The sequence below is a fragment of the Perissodus microlepis genome, chromosome 5, assembly GCF_051167445.1.
Source record: "Perissodus microlepis isolate ML-2025 ecotype Zambia chromosome 5, ASM5116744v1, whole genome shotgun sequence".
Classification (NCBI taxonomy): Eukaryota; Metazoa; Chordata; class Actinopteri; order Cichliformes; family Cichlidae; genus Perissodus; species Perissodus microlepis.
In genome coordinates, this window is record NC_140465.1 from 15,108,222 (window position 1) to 15,128,179 (window position 19,958).

The window sequence follows — 19,958 nt, forward strand, 5'->3', positions numbered from 1 at the left end:
TTGTTGTAAGTATCAACAGTCCAATCACTTATATATCAGTTGGCTAACATTTTCTGAAACTGAGCACATAGATTCATGTCGAAGTAAAAGATCTGTACAATATGATCCTACACATCAGGTACTTATCTCATTTTCATTTTTCAGCAGATTGTGACACCAGAAGAGGAAAAAAGATTGGCCACAAGTTTCGAAGAAAGATAGTACAACATTTTAGCTAGAACTTCCTAACTTAGGTTTCACTTTTACTCCAAATTAACCTTTATCAGCAAAGTGAAAAAAAAAATGCAAGCAGCACCATTTATGGATTCGCAGAACATGAGAATTTCAGTAAGTAGGCGTTCATTTTTCCCCCTGTGCTTCTTTTTAACATACCTTCTGAGGTGTTATTGTTCCTGTGTAAGACATGATTACATGTGTACTCTGTTACGGGTCCGTTGCTTCTGCTGCTGCAGTGATTAATGATCAGAGGAAGCAATTTCCTTTGTAATATTTGTCACAACATTCACAGTATTGGCAAATATTCAAGCAGCTAGTAATCAGATGTCTGTTCAGACAGAGCCAAAGGGCTTGCTACACATCCACTCTTATTCGTGAAAGCATGTGTGTGAGATAATGTCCCTCAATTAATTCTTTTTGAAGAAGTGACAGGCGTATTTGTTCTCAGGTGATTTATTGGGGCAAATAGGCCCAGTCATACAGTATTACAGGCATAAAACAAACCGCACATTAAGAAGCTGAGAAGGCAGAGCAGCCCGCCAGATCAAGTTATCTACTAGCTGTACATCTGCTGCACATAAAAAAGACACATCAGATTAAATGGATTTGATCTGATAACAGTAAGTGAAACACAGTCTCTCTTCTTCTCTTCTCTTCTCTTCTCTTCTCTTCTCTTCTCTTCTCTTCTCTTCTCTTCTCTTCTCTTCTCTTCTCTTCTCTTCTCTTCTCTTCTCTTCTTTCAAATATAGATTATATATCCGAGGAAGCATGACTTCCAGCCATAACATTATCGTGTCTGGACTTTAAAAGATCCCCTTTAACACTAAATCCCAAATATCATAAAAATCATAAACAATGCCTTTGGACTGATGTCAGTCCTGACAACAGACTAAAGAAATTTGTCCACATGTTCCCAGATACTGTCAGCGTTTGTGCGAAGCAGAATACTAGACTGTGATAAAATGTGGGCTACACCATGAATACTGATTTGAGACAATTTCAGAAAGCACAGAAGCAGACACACGAGCAGGCTCCTAATCTAGTATCGGGACAAACAGCAACACTGAATTTTAACTGATGGCCACTAGATGGTAATGAAGAGCAGGCATCAGCTGTTGACAGGAAACTCTCAGAGAGCACAGTACAGTTGTATTTTTCTTTAATTGATTTTTAAATTAAAGTATTTACAAAAATAAAAACAAACATTTAAGTCTAGTAAACAATCTTACAGTAACAGCTTCCTCAGAAGTATACACGTTTTTGTTTAGTTATAAATATAGCATACAATTTCAGTCCACATTAGTGGATACAAAAAGGGTAATAAAAAACCCCAACTAAGTATCAAGTTCTTTCAAGTGAAAACATAGAAATGCAACATTTGTAAAGAGCAGCTCAATTTCTTTGAGTTTTGGGTCCCAGTGCTTCCAGCCACTCCAGCACAGTGTCCAGTTCACCCACTGCCTTCTGTGCTGCCCTGTTTGCTTGTAGCTGCTCAGCAGAAAGAGGAACAAGGGAAAAGTGGAAGAGTTAGATAAGAAAATAGATAGATCTGAAAACAACACGTGTGTCTTTCAAGCAGGTGATACTCTTATCATATAAACTCAGATTTTATTCACAATAGAACACAGAAATAATATCAAAGGTTTAAGCTGAGAAAAAAATGAACTGATTTTGAATCTGAAGGTAACAACACACATCGAAAAAGTCGAGACAGGGGCAACAAAAGGCTGAGAAAGTCAATAGAGGAACATTTTGCAACTAATTAAATTTATTGGCAGCATTTCAGTAACGTGACTGGGTATAAAACTGGCCTCATAGAGTGGCAGAGTTTCTCATAGCTAAAGATGGACAAAGATTCAACTATCTGCAAAAACATCGGCTAATTGTTGAATAATTTCAGAATAAAGTAAAACTGCTTTGATTATCTCGTCATCTGCAGGACAGCAAGAATATAATATCATCAAAAGACTCAGAGAATCTATTGTGAATAAAAATTCATTTACAAGATTTAGAAATCTTTGCAGTTTTTGGCTGTTTTATTTGAAGTGAGCTTATAGTTTTAGGTATTTTCTCTGTGTGCTGTGTTTCTGTATAGTAACCCATTTGTGTTTGTTTCTTGTTGAAATCCAAAACAAAAAGTAACATTAATAAAGATATTATTGACATACAACAAAGTTTCACAGCTCACAGCTTTTCCCTAACTAACTAGGTTATATTGGGAAAATTACAACAACTGATCTTGGGGCTTATTATTGAGCGTCTAGGACAGGAAGTCATTTTAGATTTTATTGTGTGTCTTACCTTGATAAACTCAGCATGCACTGAATCAATTGTTCTCTGGGTTTCTTCTCCACATTGGCAATGCTATACACAGAAAAGCACAATTATCATTACAATCTATGACAGCTTTTCATTAAAAAAAGAAGAAGAAGCACATTTTGAGACTGGAGAGCAAACTTACACATTTATGGATGTCTCTTCTGATGCTCACGAAGGCATTGGCCAGAGCGCTGGAGCAGCGTTGTTGTTGTGGCTCGGATGAGGCATAGTTGCTGAACACTCTCTCAACATAGAAACGCAACACAAGACGCAGGAAACAGCATGTCTGACCGTCCTGAGGGGGACATGGCGAAAGTCAGATTCTAGCACCTTTCACAACCTATCTTCAGAATCCATATTCTGGTGATAGAGACTTAATATGTGGAAGACACTTGTCAAAAAAAGGGAAGCAAAAGTAAATATAAAAGGCAAATCATCATGACTGAGTGGCAACACAATGCAAGAGCTCACCTGAACATTTTTCATCAGTGATCTATCCAGAAGTTTCATTCCGATCTCGCTGTCTTCTGAAATCTATCACAAAAGAAAAAGAAAAACAAAGGATCCAGTTACAGCGACTTTCTGCCACTTTAATCTGACGTTACACTTGTGCAAGTTCTTGCCAGAGGTTTTGATTGCATGACTGCTCGCTAAACTCACCGCATTTGATCGGATGTGTGCGTAGTATTTGCGCAGCTCGTGTGTGTGAACACTGACAGAGCAGCTGTCCAGATGCAGAGTTCGGCTTTCTGCAGGTTCAGTCAGACAGCTGAGCAGCAGGAGGAGGAGGAAGGAAGCAGAGCAGCCGATAAGCATCTTCATCCTGATGATGGCGATCTGGTGAGAAAGCTAACAGAAGCGTTTCGGTTTGTAAGAATTGTGTATTGTGTATAATTGTTGATTAATTTAGGAAAAAGGTTCATCACTGTTTCCTCAGATCATCAAAACAGATAAAAAACTTCAAATCCACAAATTAAAAAATACTTTATGAGCATTTATGGCTACATAAATGGATATTGGATCATTTAAAAAAAAAAAACTGTTTATAAACTACCAATATCCAGAATAAAGGAAACACTATGTCAAGTCCATCAGCTGCCATCATCATCGCCTAGAGAAGTATCACCTGTATTCAGACTCACCTGTACGTGTGTCACTCAGAGGGAGAGTTCTGGTGAAGCTGTGTCTCTGGGCCTACATCCTGTGTCCTCTTATAGTGTGGAGTAAGGGGATTTTTCTTTTCACCAGGTATTGAACAGGTTAAACATGCATGGGACTCCACAGGTGCATGCACATGAATGGATATACAGGAGGAGGAAGTCTGGTGCAATTAAAGGAACTCCCGGTCATGTTTCAGTCTCTGATTGGAAGAATGGAAAAAGGAATTATTGCTGATTTCCTCCTCTTTGATGAGTAGTGCTGTCATTGTGAAGAAAAACTTTCACTCTCAGTGATGCGTAATGTAAATAATGAATGAGTAATCATTGTTGCTAGATTAGAGTTTCATCATTTAAACTGAAGCTGCTGCAGCTTCCGCATTAAGAAGTCACTCCCTGAATCATTTGCCTTATGAGCCTTTAAAGTCTGTGTTGTTTTAATGTGATTAATTTGTAAAAGGAAGTGTTTTGTGGCAATATCATTTTATTTCTTGTCTCTTTTAGATTTCAGATTGATTGGTATAGCTACTTCCAAATGTTGCATAACACTGTGGGTGTATACTGGAAATAAAGCCTCTCATTGACTTTTGTCTTTTTACTCAAAGGGCATTCTGACATCACTTCAGTCAACAGGTCCTGATTGGAAATACCTACCAGACCTGCTCGCCAGCCTGTTTTACCAGGGTGCTTTTGAAGTCTTCTAAAACTTCATTTGCAGCGGTAGGAAGCAAGAAAACCCAATGAAACTAGGAATAACCTGTAAATGAAGTCAATTAGAGCCAGTTAAAAAGCCTCTAATGCTTCTCTATTGTATTCTCAATTCCACCAGAGTTGCAGTCATGCAGTACTACCTCTTTAATACAGAGCCTCGGGAACAAAGTGACTTTTTTTTACACTGAAACCAGAAACACAAAAAATTGACAAAATTGCCAACGTAGCCACTGTCAGTTTCCCTCAACCCTTTTTGAACAGTTATTCATTGAAAAAAGTTGAAAGCATGTTTCATTGAAATTGTTTTTAGACATCTTAAAAGGTAAAATCATCAAGCATTTTAGAAACAAAGTGGATATTAAATATTTTCTTGCTAAGGTATCTTATGATGTATCTAATGAAAGTTTGGCTTAATCCGGTCATTCTTACACATGCACATAGTTACTTTTGCAGCCTTTAGTCACTTCTGCTTTCTTACATGTTAAACTGTCACAGTCAATAAACACAAAATGAAAAATCCTTTAATTCATTTGCGATTTAAACAAACATGCATGTCTTTGGACTGTGGGTGGAAATCAGAGCACCCACAAAAACACCACCCAGACCACAGGGTCAACATGGAAACGCGACACCAGTGGTTCTCAAACTGCGGGGAAGGCCCCCACTGGTAGGACACAAAGGTACTCCCGGGGGCCTCAGAAAATCAGGCAACAAAACAGTGAAGTGACACTAAATGGAATTAATTTTTTATTTTTTATTTAATGAGGAATGAACCAAAGCAGTTTGCTGATGCTATTGTGATGATGTTTCATTTCTTTCTGAAAAGTTTGGTTGTCATATTTTTCATTTTACAATGCACCAAATGTTTCCAGTTGGTGGTAGAGCCAGGCCCTGCACGCTAGTTCAGCACGCAAACTTCTTTTTTTCAAAAGTCATGTTGTCCTAACTCGTTTAGCATGTGGTTAACTGCTGCCTTGCTAAATAAACAAGGGCCTCTCATGAAAAAATGTTTTCTGGATGCTAGCATATGTTACTTCAATACCTGTGTATACTGTTCAGCATTAATGTGAGCTTGTGTACTAATGTACTACATCATAAATGCTGTCTTTTCGATGAGCTCAGGCTCACAGGACGTGGCACCATTTCTGGATCTTGTTTTCATAGGATTCTTTCTTTGAATGTTGCAGCTTTAACTTGTATTTGTGACTCAAGCGTCAAACTGTGTTCAGTAACGGTGAGGCCATTCAGTGATTTACACTACTAGGTTCTTGTCTCTTTGTCTGGATAGTCTGACCTTTTATTATGTCACCCTGAGAAACAAATCTTCAGATTATCTGAAATTTTACATTTAGAAATTATTATTCTCAAATAGCCATGTATATATGAGTTTAAAATGAAGCCAGCGAGGAAGTGCACAAACCTTTGGTTCCTGCCACTAAAAAGCCAAACTTTAAAGCATTAAAAAAAAGGCATTTTTAAGACCTGGTAGAAAAAGAAATGTATATAAATATCCACCTGGATTATTGAGTCAAGACCTTGGGTGGGTTCGTTGACAGGTGTCCCAGCACAAGTAGCTGTGGCCCTTTAGCATCTACTACACCTCACCTCTGCTAATTCAAGTCACTGGTATAGACCTCTCCCATGTTGGTGCTTCTGGAGCCTTTAATGGTCTTAAATGAGTAACTTGTGGTTTCCTCTGTGGTGCAGACCAACCCAGAATTTTGTGCTTCAGTTTTGGTGAGTCAATTATTAGTTTTTACTTAGCACTAATTTGCCAAACCAAGCTTCACCTATATTTCAAATATGTTAACTTCAGTCTCCAAACAACCAACATGGCATCGGCCAAAATGCTGACCTTGACATTATGGTGCTACATCCGTCTCTTACGGTTCTTGCACACTTTTATAGACAGACTAGCTTCTTTGGAATGTTCCTTTTATACCTGGTCAGTTACTAACATGTTGCTTTTATCCAAAGGCTCATATTATTGTGAAACAGGTTGGGTTGGTGTCGACTAAGCAGAGAGAGCAGTGAAGCATTTTAGAAAAGAGAAATGAGGAAGAAAACTACATTTTTTATTTCAAACATCAAACATTATCAGATGATCAAGGAGAACTTTTATTTTCCATTGTTTGTACAAAGCTTCTTTATACAGAAGAATAATATACAAAAGATTAGGGATAACAAGAATAAAATGACATTTTTACAAAGAGTATCTTGAAAATCACAGGCACGTTTGAAACTGTTGTAACTACATGGAGCTAGTTATTTAAAGCTGGTTATCTCTTTTAACTTACACTGCATATTTATTCATTGCCTCCGACGGCTGCCCCACTCTGTTGACCTATTCTTGTGAACTTAACTACCGTTTATGTCTGTAGCATGTCTGTAAAGGTCCCTGTGTTTTCAGGCTTTGCTCAAGCTATATTTTTCACTTTTTTCTTTACATGAAGTTTTGTAAACAAAAAACACTGATAAACTGCAACTACTACAGAAACCTAACTCTAAATGTCAGCATAGCCACAGTTTATGCTGATTTGTAGTTTAATGTTGGGACTGTCCAAAAAATGGCAATAGTTAAATTTGTCATCACAATTAAAAAAGTTTGAACCATCCAAGTTTTGCAGTTATTTGCAGTCCCTCTCTCAGTATTATAGTTCCACAGCGTCTACTGCTGATAAACACCATACTTTACAATGAAATGCACCTAGTACAAAGTGAGTCTATGTTTTCATGGATGTGTGTGTGTGTGTGTGTGTGTGTGTGTGTGTGTGTGTGTGTGTGTGTGTGTGTCAGTAGTACTGTGCAAAAGTCTTGAGCCACCCCTCATTTCTTGTTGTTTTGGAGCCTGACTTTCTTTTAATTCTTTATAGCAGTGAGCAACAATTCTCCAAGATCTTAAAATATTTTAAAAGTTTTTCTGAAAGTTATATTCAGAAGAAATAGGTCAAATAATCCAGCAAAGATCTGAAACATGACCTGAGAGACGCATCTGACCCTTCAGTTCATTTACTGTTCACTGAAGCCTCATAAGAAATGGAAGAGTGGCTGTTAAGAAGTAAAATGGAGAAAATGTTAAGGTATGTCAAATTACACAAGAACTAGACCAAATATCAGTCCCAACGGGTCTTCTTTGAAACAAAAATTTGAATTTTTTAGTTCAAATTATAGTCAATAAGAAAGATGTAACACAGTGTGTGACTGCAGCCAAACATGGCCGAGGCCCTTTCATGGCTTGTGGCTACATTTCAGCGAGTGGTGTTGGGGATCTTGTCAAATCAATTGACATCAATACTACAGAAATGTACGGTCAGATTTTGATCCACCACGTGGTACCTTCTGCAAAGTATCTGATTAGAAGAAGCTTCAACTTTCAGTATGACAATGATCCCAAACACACTGCCAGAGCAGTAAAAGATACCAGGACAGAAAAACACCCAATTAAACACTGTCAGTCTTGGATTGGCCTCTCCAGATCCCAGACCTCAAAATTGCTGAAGCAGTGTGGGATCATCTTGATAGGGAACAGAACAAAAGGCAGCCAACATTCAAGGAAGAGCTTTGAATGTCTTTTAAGAAGCCCGGAGAACAATTTCTGGAGACCACTTAAAGAAATGACAAGAAAGCACATTTTTCACACTTTCCTAGCAAAATATAAAGAAATGCTGCGTAGCTCAAGACTTTTGCACAGTACTGCATGTGCAAGCCCCCATGCCTTTAGGCATGGTTTTCCTAAATGACAATAGAGTGAAGGAGCCTGAAGCATATGATGACATCCAGAGGGATGGGAGGGTTCAGGTGATTTCCATCCAAACGGAGATACCTGAAAACAACAGAACAGGTATCTAATATGTCATTGGGATTTTAACTCTTTGAACTTGGCATTTCCGGACAAAATTCTTTTGTTCTTGTTTACTTCCTGTTAACACAGGTCACGCAGCTCAGACAAGTTCATTCTTTAGGTTAGTGCTGAGACACGCATTATGACATAATGTGAAATACCTTAGCTTGGGAACCTGGCTCATATCACTCAGGTCAGCTTGCACGCTGTATGGGCAGATCTGGGTGCCATTGATGTCTGTCAGGAAAATACACAGTCATGAAGATCTAGTCTTCAAGTGCTCACATGTGCATATAAATAAGAAAATATGCTATTTTAGATTTGACGGTTTTGTTTTTTTTATGGTATAATTTATTTCATTATAGCAATTTATATACAGGAAGAGCAGGGTATAGCCTGATAATAGTCTGAGAAGATAATTATCTTAAATATTATGCATAATGTGAATTTTTTATTTAAACATGCAGTGCTTAGCATACATTTTCAGAAGAAATCTTTATTTTTTATGATGTTTTAACTTAGAAAATAGCATGAGAAATGTTTTTAGGAATAAAAGAAAGGATACAAAAAAGACAGAAATATGAGTGTGTTTAAATGCTACTGAAGTGGGTATATTTGAGAAAAAAACAAACTCATCTTTAAACAGAGCTCAACTGTAAAATTGATTATACTTTATTGCAAAACACAAGTAGGTAAGTATTTTAAATCGCATCACATCTGATTTTTCTCTGTAATGCGACACATACTCAGAAATATAAGCGTTTCAAGTTGAAAATGTGCTAAAGTGTTACCGAGTCCACTAATATTAATGCATTTCTAACTGTGTAGTTAAAACCCACAAAACAAAACAAAACCCAGCAGCATCCTTCTCTCACCCCAACCGGTCGCAGCAGATGGCCGCCCCTCCCTGAGCCTGGTTCTGCCGGAGGTTTCTTCCTGTTAAAAGGGAGTTTTTCCTTCCCACTGTCGCCAAAGTGCTTGCTCATAGGGGGTCGTATGATTGTTGGGTTTTTCTCTGTATGTATGAAGCGCCTTGAGGTGACTTTTGTTGTGATTTGGCGCTATATAAATAAAATTGAATTGAATTGAATTGAATTAACGGTCTGGAAGAAGATTGCATTGTGTAAGCCCTTAAATTATTGTATCAAAATAACTAAGAAACATATTTTTAAAATAATTCCAAATACAATTGAACAAGAGGACACGTCTCGTCATGATGATTAACTTCAGTGGAAGTTGAAACAAAATGGCCTGAAGCCAAAGTAGTTTTGTAGTCGTGACGCAGAAACAGGTATAACAGAATATCCTGAAAAAATACTTTCGGTTTGTGTTGCACGCTGATCAAATTACAGCTGTAGTGTCAACAGACTACACTGATCTGTCTTCATTAAAGTCGGCATAGGACACAAGACAATTGGGTATAATTAACCAAGATAATTTACAGCGGTTAATGCATAGGTTAAAAAAGGGGGGTTGAATCTACGACATATTATTTGTTCAGTTGCTACACCACCAGGTCCAAACAGAAACAGGGAGACACAGACAACACTAAGACCACATTGAACTGAGAAGCTAAGGTGACCTGACACAGCTGCAAGTTGCTGGAAGTTACATGCATGTTACATGCCCTGACATTCAGCCCACGTTGAGACAAATTGTGGTTATGCTCCCTGATGTGGAGGCCTTGCTTTAGCACAGTGATGACCACTCACTGGGACAGACATGGCTGCTGGTTACTTACTCTCAATGCTGTTGTGGTCGAGATGCAGGTGCTCCAGGTGACCGTTGAACAAAGGAATCGAAGCGAGCTGGTTGTGGGACAGTTGCAAGTCTAGCAGGCTGGAGACATTGAACACATTCTTGGGAACTCCTTTATCACTCAGCTGGTTGTAGTTCAGCCTCACAAAAGCCAGGTGAGCATGGTTGTCAAAGTAGTTTCTGAAAAAAGACAACAATAAAGATTCTTAGTGGGAATAATCAACTTTGGGACAATGCGTGCGCCGTATACTTGCTTTGGGATGTCATCGATACGGTTCCTATCCAAGAAAAGCTGCACGAGGCTGGTTGGTATACTAGTAGGCATCTTCTTCAGCGTGTTATGAGCCAGGTTGAGCTGCACCAGGTTCGTAAGGCCCTTAAAGCTGTTCTTACCCAGGCCACTGTCACTCAGCTGACAGAAAAGACATCACATATTTGCTCCACAAACGCTAGAGATTTAGTTAGGCTCCATACATGTCTAGATAGCACAGTGTTGTAACAGTGAGGTTCACCTGGTTGTGATACAGATCGAGCATAGTCAGGCTCCCCATGTTGTTGAAGGCCCCAGGTGGGATCTTGGAAATACGATTCCTACTAAGGCGGAGCTGTTCCAGAGTTTCTGGGAGGCCTGAAGGGACTTCATTAAGCTGGTTTCGTTGGGCGTAGAGATACAGAAGTGCTGGAAGCTTTTCAAACACCTGTGTGAGAGATAGATGCAAAGCAACCATAGTAAAGTGATTCTATTTCTTTAAATCCTGAGCATTTATAGAGGTGAACTCCCTGACCTGCTTATCTATCTGATGAATACGGTTGTTTGCTAGATTGATCCAGCGGACCTCAGAGGCGTTGAGGAAGGGCTCCGAGGTTATCTCAGAGATGTAATTGTTCTGGAGATACAGGTAGTGAGTCCTGGATGGGATTGCTGGGATTACACGAATGTTCCGGTTCTCGCAGTTGAGTGCATTCGGGTAGCTTGGGGCGCAAAAACACTCCCGGGGGCAGTCAGGAAAGATGGAAGGTGGGCCCAGGATGGGTGGGGGGAAATCTGTTGGTTCCTTGGGCTCAGGCTGGGGTGGTACAGTTGGGAGACGAGCAGGAGGCTTTCTGGGGGTAGCTGGGCGCCTGGTGGGCTTCTTTGGCCGAGGCCTCTGTGTGAACACTGCCCCCAGTAGGAGGAGCAGAGTCAGTGCAGACAGGAGTCTTGCACCAGCCTTCATTGTCCTAGGAAAAGCATAAAGTGTAAGTAGTGATTTCTACCAACTCTGCAGTATTCACAGTGAAAGGCATTAAGTTAAGGGAGAAAGATGCTTCAAAAAAACAAAAAGAAAAAAGAAATAGTTTAATTCAGTACAATATGTCCTTTTGTGTCTGTGAAGGTTCTCAGTCATCCAGGTCATCGTAGTCTAAGGCAGCGGTCCCCAGCCTTTTTTGCGCCACGGACCGGTTTATGCCCGACAATATTTTCATGGACCGGCCTTTAAGGTGTCGCGGATAAATACAACAAAATAAAACTAGTACCAGTACCGAAAAAAAGAACATTTATTCATAACACACGTGAAAAGACCCAGGAAAACCGAGTAAACGATAAAAACAATAAAAAAATAACGCTGAAAACCGATAAAAACCCTGAAAACTATACATTTCACACCTAGCCTCAACTCTCGCGGACCGGTACCGGTCCGAGGCCCGGGGGTTGGGGACTGCTGGTCTAAGGAGCTTGGAAAGAAAAGCGTCTGGACTTCTTTAAGTTGCTTGAAGACGTTTCACCTCTCATCCGCGAAGCTTCTTCAGTTCTAAGGTCAAATGGCGGAGAGTCCCAGATTTAAACCCTGTGGGAGTATCCCCCCAAAGAGGGACAAAAGGGCCCCCTGATGATCCTCTACCTAATCACATGAGCCAAGGTGTGAAAACAGGTGTGGGTCCCAATCAGCCAGGGTTTCGAGTGAGCTCATTGTGAGCTGGGATGTCATGCTTTCTCCAAGCATGACATCCCAGTGCATTTCAGACCCAGCAAAAACTGGTTCACCCAAAAGACAAAACTCCAAAACACAAACTTAACAATGTGGTGTATGCTGTACAGTGTAGCGAGGAATGCCCAGACCTCTACATTGGCGAGACCAAACAGCCACTTCACAAGCGCATGGCACAACATAGAAGAGCCACCTCCACGGGACAAGACTCAGCAGTCCATCTGCATCTAAAGGATAAAGGACACTCTTTCGAGGATGCCAATGTTCACATCTTGGACAGAGAGGACAGATGGTTTGAAAGAGGAGTGAAAGAAGCCATGTATGTTCACTGTGAGTGACCATCTTTGAACAGAGGCGGTGGTTTACGACACCAACTGTCTGCCATCTATAATCCAGTTTTGAGTTCCCTTCCCAGACGTCTTAATGCCCACTCACATCCTGGGCCATCTGACCTCAGGAAATCACATGATAGGGTGGGGCTAGGTTTCACAATGAGCTCACCCGAAACCCTGGCTGATTGTGACCCACACCTGTTTTCACACCTTGGCTCATGTGATTAGGTAGAGGATCATCAGGGGGTCCTTTTGTCCCTCTTTGGGGGGAAACTCCCACTGGGTTTAAATCTGAGACTCTCCGCCATTTGACCTTAGAACTGAAGAAGCTTCTTGGGAGAGGTGAAACGTCTTCAAGCAACTTAAAGAAGTACAGACGCTTTTCTTTCCAAGCTCCTTAGAATATGTCCCTTTGGTGCTTCTTTCTCCATGTGGGTGTAATGACTCAGCCGTGTACAAACCCTCCTTTTTTCCTACAAGGCTACGTGCAATCCAGGGCATTCATCTTATCTCTGATTTTACTAAAAATATCCGTTAGTTTGTATTTCCCTTTGGAAAGATTCCACTTTCAAGCTGGTTGCTGTTTGACCTGTTTTAAGAGGTAGTTTTCAGGGTTGAACTGAGTGAAACAGCATTACCAAGGCCTACATGAAGCAATGCTCACCTGACTCTATAAAAACATTGAAGTTTAATGTTATATACCAAGATTGTCCCCAGCCTACCTTAACTATTGCTCCCACACTTCTATTGCAGTTTAAACTAATGTAAGATGGACATGTGTAGCTCGGTAAAGTAATCTGTGTTTGAAGAGGTGGGATCGTCTGAGGAGGAGCCATACATCCTTAATTTGATTAAATTCAAGAGAATGTAGGGCAGATACTAATACAGGAAATGAGCGCTTATGAAAGGATAAAGGCACTATTGTAAGCATGGGTCGAGAGGGGGGAGGTGTGTAGAGAAAGCAAGCCTGCAAGGTTAAAATATGTCAACAAAAGGGAGGCGCACTGGAATGAAGCTCTCATGAACTCAATATGTATTTACAGCATTTTATAATCAGTGTGTGTTTAAAATTTCACACCAGGAAGATTTGTTTTGTGTGTGCATGAGGAATTTTCCAAAGTTGCTTTGAAAAAGGAATTTCCATTTTGTGTAGTTCATCACATTGATCATACAAGGAGTCATCTTAGGCACACCTATGAGCTTGCATTTCACAATGAGAGGACAGGGGAGGTGATTTTTACATGTTCTGTAACTGACGGGGTTTAAGAATATATAACAACTGTGAGCAAATCAGTTTAGCTACAGTGCTGTGAAAAAGTATTTACCCCCACGCCCCATTTGTCACACTTGCATGTTTCAGATTATAAAACACATTTCAACATTAGACTCAAATAACCAGAGTAAATGCAAAATGCAGTTTTTAAATGATGATTGCATCTATTAAGGGAAAACAAAAAATAGCCAAACCTGCCTGGCCTGGGAAAATATTCTGTGGACTAACAAGACTCGTTGCATCTGGTGTAAAACTAACATCGCCAAAAGTACATCATACCACCAGTCAAATATGGTGGTGTGATAGTCTGGGACTGCTTTGCTGCTGGACGACTTGCCGTAATTGATGGAACCATGATTCCTGCTCTCTACCAGAAAGTCCCGAAGAAGGTCCAGCTATCCGTTTGTGCCCTGAAGCTTAACCTCACTCTGGTTATTAAGCAGCACAATAGTCCAAAACACACCACAAGGTCCACCTCTGAATGGCTCAGAAAAGTACAAAAAAATGAAGATTTAGACCCTTGAATGTGTCTGGAACAATTCTGAAAAGAAGAGTGTGCTAAAATTACTCCACAGCAACGTAAGAGCATCATTGTCAGTTAGGGAAGGGAATTGAGAACCAGTTCTTGCAGAGAACTAGTTCCCAGTAGTTCAGTTTCTTGGAATTGTTGGTTTGCTTGCCTGTCGATCACTGTTATCAGTTGTAGCACTCAAACAACAATCAGCTGATTTAAGTTCACATGCAGGAGGAGGAAAACAGTGGCACAGTCTGCAGCGTGGATATGGACTTTACTTTCAATTCATTGCATAATAGGACGAGAGCACGATGTTACAGTAGACAGAAACAGCTGCATTATGCTGCTAACACAGCTTCAGGTTTTTGCAAGCACCCGTACAGACAGCATGCTAATGCTAAGCTAGCCAAAAACACAGATAGATGTTATGAGTATATGCCCAAGCCCAGGAATCAGACCCTTAACTTCAACAGGCAAAAAAACTGATGAGCAGTTTTTACCTGTTCATGTTTCTACAGTAGAATCACTGTGGCAATCACTTTAAAGTCTCTTTTTGCTTGTGTTGTGTTGTCAGCGTTGTGTTTGTGTTCATATGTCTGTCCTCATTAGGATCAAGATTTGCATTGGTGTGTAGGACTGTAGCCTGAAGGTGTATATTGTTAAATGTTAATTATGAGGCAATGCTTTTCAGCTCATTTTATGAAAAAAAAATATATGTGAAGAGTAAGTAATTAAGTAATGTACTGCATCACCTTTAATGAAAGTGTTCTGTGTAATATTTGTAATATTTACTTTTTTTGAGAAATGACCCACCACTGAACACAACAAGGGGGAGAAATAACTCCACAACATGCACAAACATTTGACAAAGCACAAAGCAATTCATTTGCATGAATGTAATATTGACATGATGGTTAGAGATGGTGGTGACTCTCAAAACAAAGCCAGTGAGATCCCAGTAATACTAATAATGGAATCAGTTAATTCTTCTCAGTTCCCATCCCTGCCATCAGTTATGTTTGATTGCAGTTCTTTCTGCCAAGGGAGGCACAGCCAGTTATTAAAATTTGGGGGGCAATTACTTTTTCACAGAGGGCCAGGTAGGTGTGGATAACTTTTTCTCTTATTGAGAGAAGCCATCATTTAAAAACTGTATTTTGGTATTAAAATCTGTTTGATGATCTGAAACATGTAAATGTGACAAATATGCAAAAACATTAATAAATCAGGAAGGAGAGGGATACTTTTTCAGAGTTCTGTATGTGGACAATGAAATTACATCAGACTGAGACTGAAACACACACATACATGCTGTTGTTTGGCTTATCATTCCAGGTATTTACCCTTCAGTGAATCTAATTCACTTTTCAAAGTGAAACGATCTTTTTCAGGCCATGGTAACTATGGCTAAATCGTTATCCTATATATCATGAGCAAAGCCCTGTAAATAAGTATCACAAAGATTTAGAAAAACATAAACTCTCATCACAGAGGCACCATTTGTTTCCAGTGCTCTTTCTCTTTGCCTTTGTTCAGTTTGATATAAATCACTGCGCAGGAATGAGCCTCATATCTAAAATGCTTGAAATAACAAATCTGAACATTTCTCTGACAGCATTCCCTGGCACTGCCCTTCATTTTCCCTCTCAGAGCCTTGCAACCCCTCGTTTAAATCCAAAGCCAGATTTCCTTCCTGTCGTTCTGCTGTTATGACCAGAAGTTTGGCAAACAATTAAAGACTCAATATCCACAATGGCTGATTCACCAGTTTGTTATTTATGACCTCAATGAGTTAATCTGATCGTTATCAGCATGAGAACTATACTTAGGATGGTAGGACAGAGATCACTGCTAGTACATGACACAAACACTCTGTTGCAAAGCTTTAAAACAAACAAAATCCACTGTGACTTTGAACTGGATCTGCATATTTTAAACATCAGAGACTTTTGTCTTACTGGACTTGATGAAAACCATGTGGACCTACTAAGTGGTGGTATTACGTTCTCAACAGCTGTTTGCAAGGTTAAAAAGATATATCCAAGTACTGGTGAGATAAAGGTTAAACATTACTAAAAAATAACACAATCTTACTTTACTGCTGATATTTTTCATATGCAGCTATTAAACACTTTGCTTTATATATATATTTAAAGTTTAGAATTATTTGGTTAAAGGAAAAGTAGAAAGTCTTAGGAATTAGTGTGAGTTTTAGGTTATATCTAAAGCATTTCATCCTCAAAACTTTTCGGTTTCATAACGCCCTTTTCATCACTGATGATGAGCTCTTTCCAACCTTTTTTTTTGGCAGAACAGCCCGTCATTCCTTTACCAAAGAAAGAAAAAAACTAGTGTTTCATAAAACCACTTTTTTAAAAAAGTCATGATGAAAAGTTATATCATCCCCAGTCGACTTCACCTATCTGAGTCCTGTAACTGTGACTAAGCACAATAATCACAAAGGTTATGCCAAGATTTTCTCTAACATCTAGTGTATATTATATATATACATGTACAGATGTTTTCCATACATTTAGAAATACGAAAACTCCAACTAAGTGTGCTCTTTGATGCTCTAATAAAACATGAGAAATTTATTAAGAAACCAAACGACAGTAGATATAATGTCAACATAGCTGAGAGCAGAAGAACGAACATCAGAAATCTGGAAACTTTCATCCCCGCGTCTTTGTACACATCACCATCAGCCAGCTCCAAAGTAGCTGCTGTTTTTCTTTTCAAATTCTTCACACACTTCACAAACCTTCTTATGGCAGCACATCATGTGATTGCACTTTTTTTTCAGTGCATGCTTGTTTTTAAACCATTTCCAGAATGTTCCATTTCAGCTTCTTAAACTGTTGGTTTACACCCATGTAGGAACTGCATCCATCTGAATTCACTACAGAAGAAGCCAAAAATGTATTTGTGCACCGCCTTTAAAACCCCCGGGGATCCATCTGATTGCCAAAAGTGAGCAATATGGCATTTCTTTTGTAAAAAAAAACAGCAGCTAAAGCTCTTCTAGTCTGCATATTTTCACTTGCACTGCAGCTCTCTGTACTCACTAATGGAAAAAGATGAAATCAAGGTGAGCGTGCAGCAGCACAGAAAAGCAGCAGAGTCACAGCGTGTGGCAGCTCCCTGGAGGACAGAGTACCACTTTGTATGGCAAACTGTTTCTATAGAAACTCGGCAGCATGGCCCAGCTGTGCCCGTGCCAGGATTCCCCTTCTGTCCACAAACACTTCCCTCACTGCCTCTCCTGGCTTCTCTGTTTCACACTCACACACATACATGCACAGAACTCTGTCTGCATTCTTACCTTTACTCATCAGGTCCCTTCAAAAACAGTCCCCAGTGGAAACAACAAATAAAGGGTCTTACCTGCCTCTGGTACCTGCCCTCTTTTGTCAAGTCACAAGTTTTGTGTCTTTTCTTCTCTCTGCCTCTCTCACTCTTCTCCTACCCCTCGCTCCCTCACTCCCTCTTGCTCTTCCTCTGTTCCTCTGGTCCCTAGCCCTCCCTTCCCTCTCTCTCCCCCTCTCGCTCTCCTTTGGTGGACAAGCCTGCCTGTTGGGTTTGTTCCCTGGCTTCTTTCCCTCTGAAGGTCACAGTGGTTCTTTTTTTCACCCCCTTAGCTTGGCTCAGAGCCAGAGAGGTTTAATCTTAATTCCTTCTGGTAGACCACCGGCTCTTTTATGTGTCTGAACCGTTGTACAGTTTGTTATTATTTTGTTTTTGTCAACTATATGATGAGTGTGTAGGTCTGAAAAATTAAACAACTAAATACATAGACACCAGGGCACCATGACGTGTTTGCATGCCATATTTGCGTGTTTGCAACAAGCCTTAGTTTCTGTATCTGAAGTCTTTGAGAAACAAACACTGGACCTCTGTGAGGGAAAGCCCAGCTGTAACTGCCTCTCCTCTTTGTCTCCCACCCACCCCACCATTGTTTAGATGACTGCACTCAGATCCAGTCATGTGCTTTTCATTAGAAGCATCTCTCCGCTGACTCCATGGCATCTCTTCTGTGTCAGTTAAATATCCAGGCACGCTCTTTCTTTTTTCTTCCCCCCCTTCCTTCTAGTGTACGTACACGAAAGCAGTCTGATTTTCGAGGTCCAAATGTGGAGTGGAGGGTGATGTGATGGGGCTCTCAGGAAGTGGGGCTGGTGGCATGAAGTAGGGTCTGTGTGTGTGTGTGTGCATGTGTGTGTGTTTAGCTAATATGTCACCAGGGGTTTGGAGGTGGACATGTGTTTGCTACCCTGCATTCCTGCAGAGTGAGCTGCAGCTGAACGATAATGAGGTGAACATATGTGGGGATATGTCTTTAAGACACATGTACACACATGCTTCCTTTTCCCGCCGCGCTCCTGTCTCCCACTCAGTCAGTGATTATGATACAGTCGGGTCAAACATCTGGACCAGACTGTTTCCAGCTAAGGAAGGAGAGTATACGTTAACAAACAGGTCGCAAGCAGCAAAACGGGTGTGTGTAACAAATACGTCACCCCCCATCTGCTCTGCTACCATTTACATGTGAGAGCTGTTTAGTGACTCAGCTCTAATCAGCGTCAGCGACTTAATTTCTGTGTAAGAGTTTTTCTCTCTTTTTTCTTGCAGCGTTCGAGGATGACATCATTGGAAACAGCTGCTCATTAGCAGCACCAGTCCAACATTTGTTTAATGTTTCATATATCATGGAAATAACACAATAACCAAAAAGTTTACACTGAACATCCACCCATCCATTTTCTCTCTCTTAACCAATTCATGGTTGCTGGCGTGGGGGTTGGGTTGGAGCCTATCCTAGCATTCTTAGTGTGAAAGGTGGGGTACACTCGGGACAGATCGCCAGTTTGTTGCAGAGTTTAAATTGAACAAATTCTAAATTAAATTAAAGGGTTTTTCTGAATGAGGTAGCCCGCCACAAATTTCTCTTGCTGCTGTTTGGCCCTAGACCCACACTAAATGTGACAAAACTGGTCTGTGGCTGCAGTGTTCTCTACACACAGGTGGGCATCCGTGAAAAAGGGAAAAATCTGGGTGTTAACTAGTCCTAATGTTGGCAATGTACTCATACCCTACTATGCAATAGTGCAACAGATAAGAGAAACACAACAAAGAGAAATAGCAGCATGTTAAGACATCTATGTTTTAAGTCTAAGGCAGAGTCAATAATTCTTTAGCTTTTTAACTTTCACCTCACTGGTTGGACAGTAACAAGAGAGCCATGTGATCCAATCCATTTTTATTTTTATTTTTTGTAGGCACTGATGAAAAAAACAGCACCAAATCGATAGCGAATACTGCAGAAAAGAGGGGTCAGAAATAGGAGACTACATTCTGTGAATTGATCACCATTTAAACTGTAACTGCAATAAAGATTTGACTTGAACAGAATGAGTAGGAAAACCACTTCAGTTGATTCAGTTTTATTTATATAGCACCAATGCACAACAACAGTTGTCATAAGGTGATTTGTGTTTTACGGTAAAAATCCTACAATAAAGAGAAAGAAAGAAAGAAAACCCTAACAATCGCACAACACTCCCACCACCAGCAACACCACCCACTCATGAGCAAGAATTTGGTGACAGTGGTAAGGAAAAACTCCCCTTTAACAGGAAGAAACCTCAGGGAGAGTCAGACTCGGTGAGGGGCAGTCATCTGCTCTATCCGGTTGGGGGTGATGGGAAAGAAAAGTGGGCAGAGGGAGAGAGAGAGACAAGTGATGAAGAAATGCCCACCTGGCATCACCCCACTTTGATGTTTGCATTTTGATTTATGTTTAATAAGCTATCTTTGACTTAAGTAAACCTCTCATGTGGCTTCCCTCCATGCCACCTATAGTACCA

General features: G+C 40.2%; 2 protein-coding genes across 4 annotated transcripts; both read right to left on the reverse strand.

Annotated features, from left to right (window-relative positions):
- Nucleotides 1-1,037: 1,037 nt before the first annotated feature.
- On the reverse strand, nucleotides 1,038-6,354 carry il19l (interleukin 19 like). Its single transcript, XM_084928111.1, has 5 exons — nucleotides 3,196-6,354; nucleotides 3,007-3,069; nucleotides 2,678-2,830; nucleotides 2,518-2,580; nucleotides 1,038-1,704 (listed from the first exon to the last, which is right to left on the reverse strand). Exons 1-5 carry the CDS (start codon nucleotides 3,355-3,357, stop codon nucleotides 1,609-1,611), a joined length of 537 nt encoding a protein of 178 aa, XP_084784237.1. The 5' UTR covers nucleotides 3,358-6,354; the 3' UTR covers nucleotides 1,038-1,608.
- Nucleotides 6,355-6,457: 103 nt separating this feature from the next.
- prelp (proline/arginine-rich end leucine-rich repeat protein) lies at nucleotides 6,458-18,813 on the reverse strand. 3 transcript variants are annotated; one of them, XM_084928107.1, is made up of 7 exons: nucleotides 17,479-18,813; nucleotides 10,788-11,223; nucleotides 10,515-10,700; nucleotides 10,257-10,414; nucleotides 9,986-10,182; nucleotides 8,406-8,481; nucleotides 6,458-8,226 (listed from the first exon to the last, which is right to left on the reverse strand). In XM_084928107.1, exons 2-7 carry the CDS (start codon nucleotides 11,217-11,219, stop codon nucleotides 8,136-8,138), a joined length of 1,140 nt encoding a protein of 379 aa, XP_084784233.1. In that variant the 5' UTR covers nucleotides 11,220-11,223; nucleotides 17,479-18,813; the 3' UTR covers nucleotides 6,458-8,135. The 3 variants fall into 3 exon arrangements, with proteins under 3 accessions (XP_084784233.1, XP_084784234.1, XP_084784235.1); XM_084928108.1 differs by lacking the exon at nucleotides 17,479-18,813 and adding an exon at nucleotides 17,160-17,469; XM_084928109.1 differs by lacking the exon at nucleotides 17,479-18,813 and adding an exon at nucleotides 13,776-17,153.
- Between the last annotated feature and the right edge of the window lie 1,145 nt (nucleotides 18,814-19,958).

Coding starts and splice junctions, on each gene's coding strand:
- il19l (XM_084928111.1), bottom strand. CDS start 3,357: ATGAAGATGCTTATCGGCTGCTCTGCTTCCTTCCTCCTCCTCCTGCTG. Junction 2,831..3,006: donor CACTGATGAAAAATGTTCAG/GTGAGCTCTTGC, acceptor TGTCCCCCTCAG/GACGGTCAGACATGCTGTTT. Junction 2,581..2,677: donor GAAGAGACATCCATAAATGT/GTAAGTTTGCTC, acceptor TTCTGTGTATAG/CATTGCCAATGTGGAGAAGA.
- prelp (XM_084928109.1), bottom strand. CDS start 13,837: ATGTTAGTTTTACACCAGATGCAACGAGTCTTGTTAGTCCACAGAATA. Junction 10,701..10,787: donor TTCATCAGATAGATAAGCAG/GTCAGGGAGTTC, acceptor TCTCTCACACAG/GTGTTTGAAAAGCTTCCAGC. Junction 10,415..10,514: donor TCGATCTGTATCACAACCAG/GTGAACCTCACT, acceptor CTTTTCTGTCAG/CTGAGTGACAGTGGCCTGGG.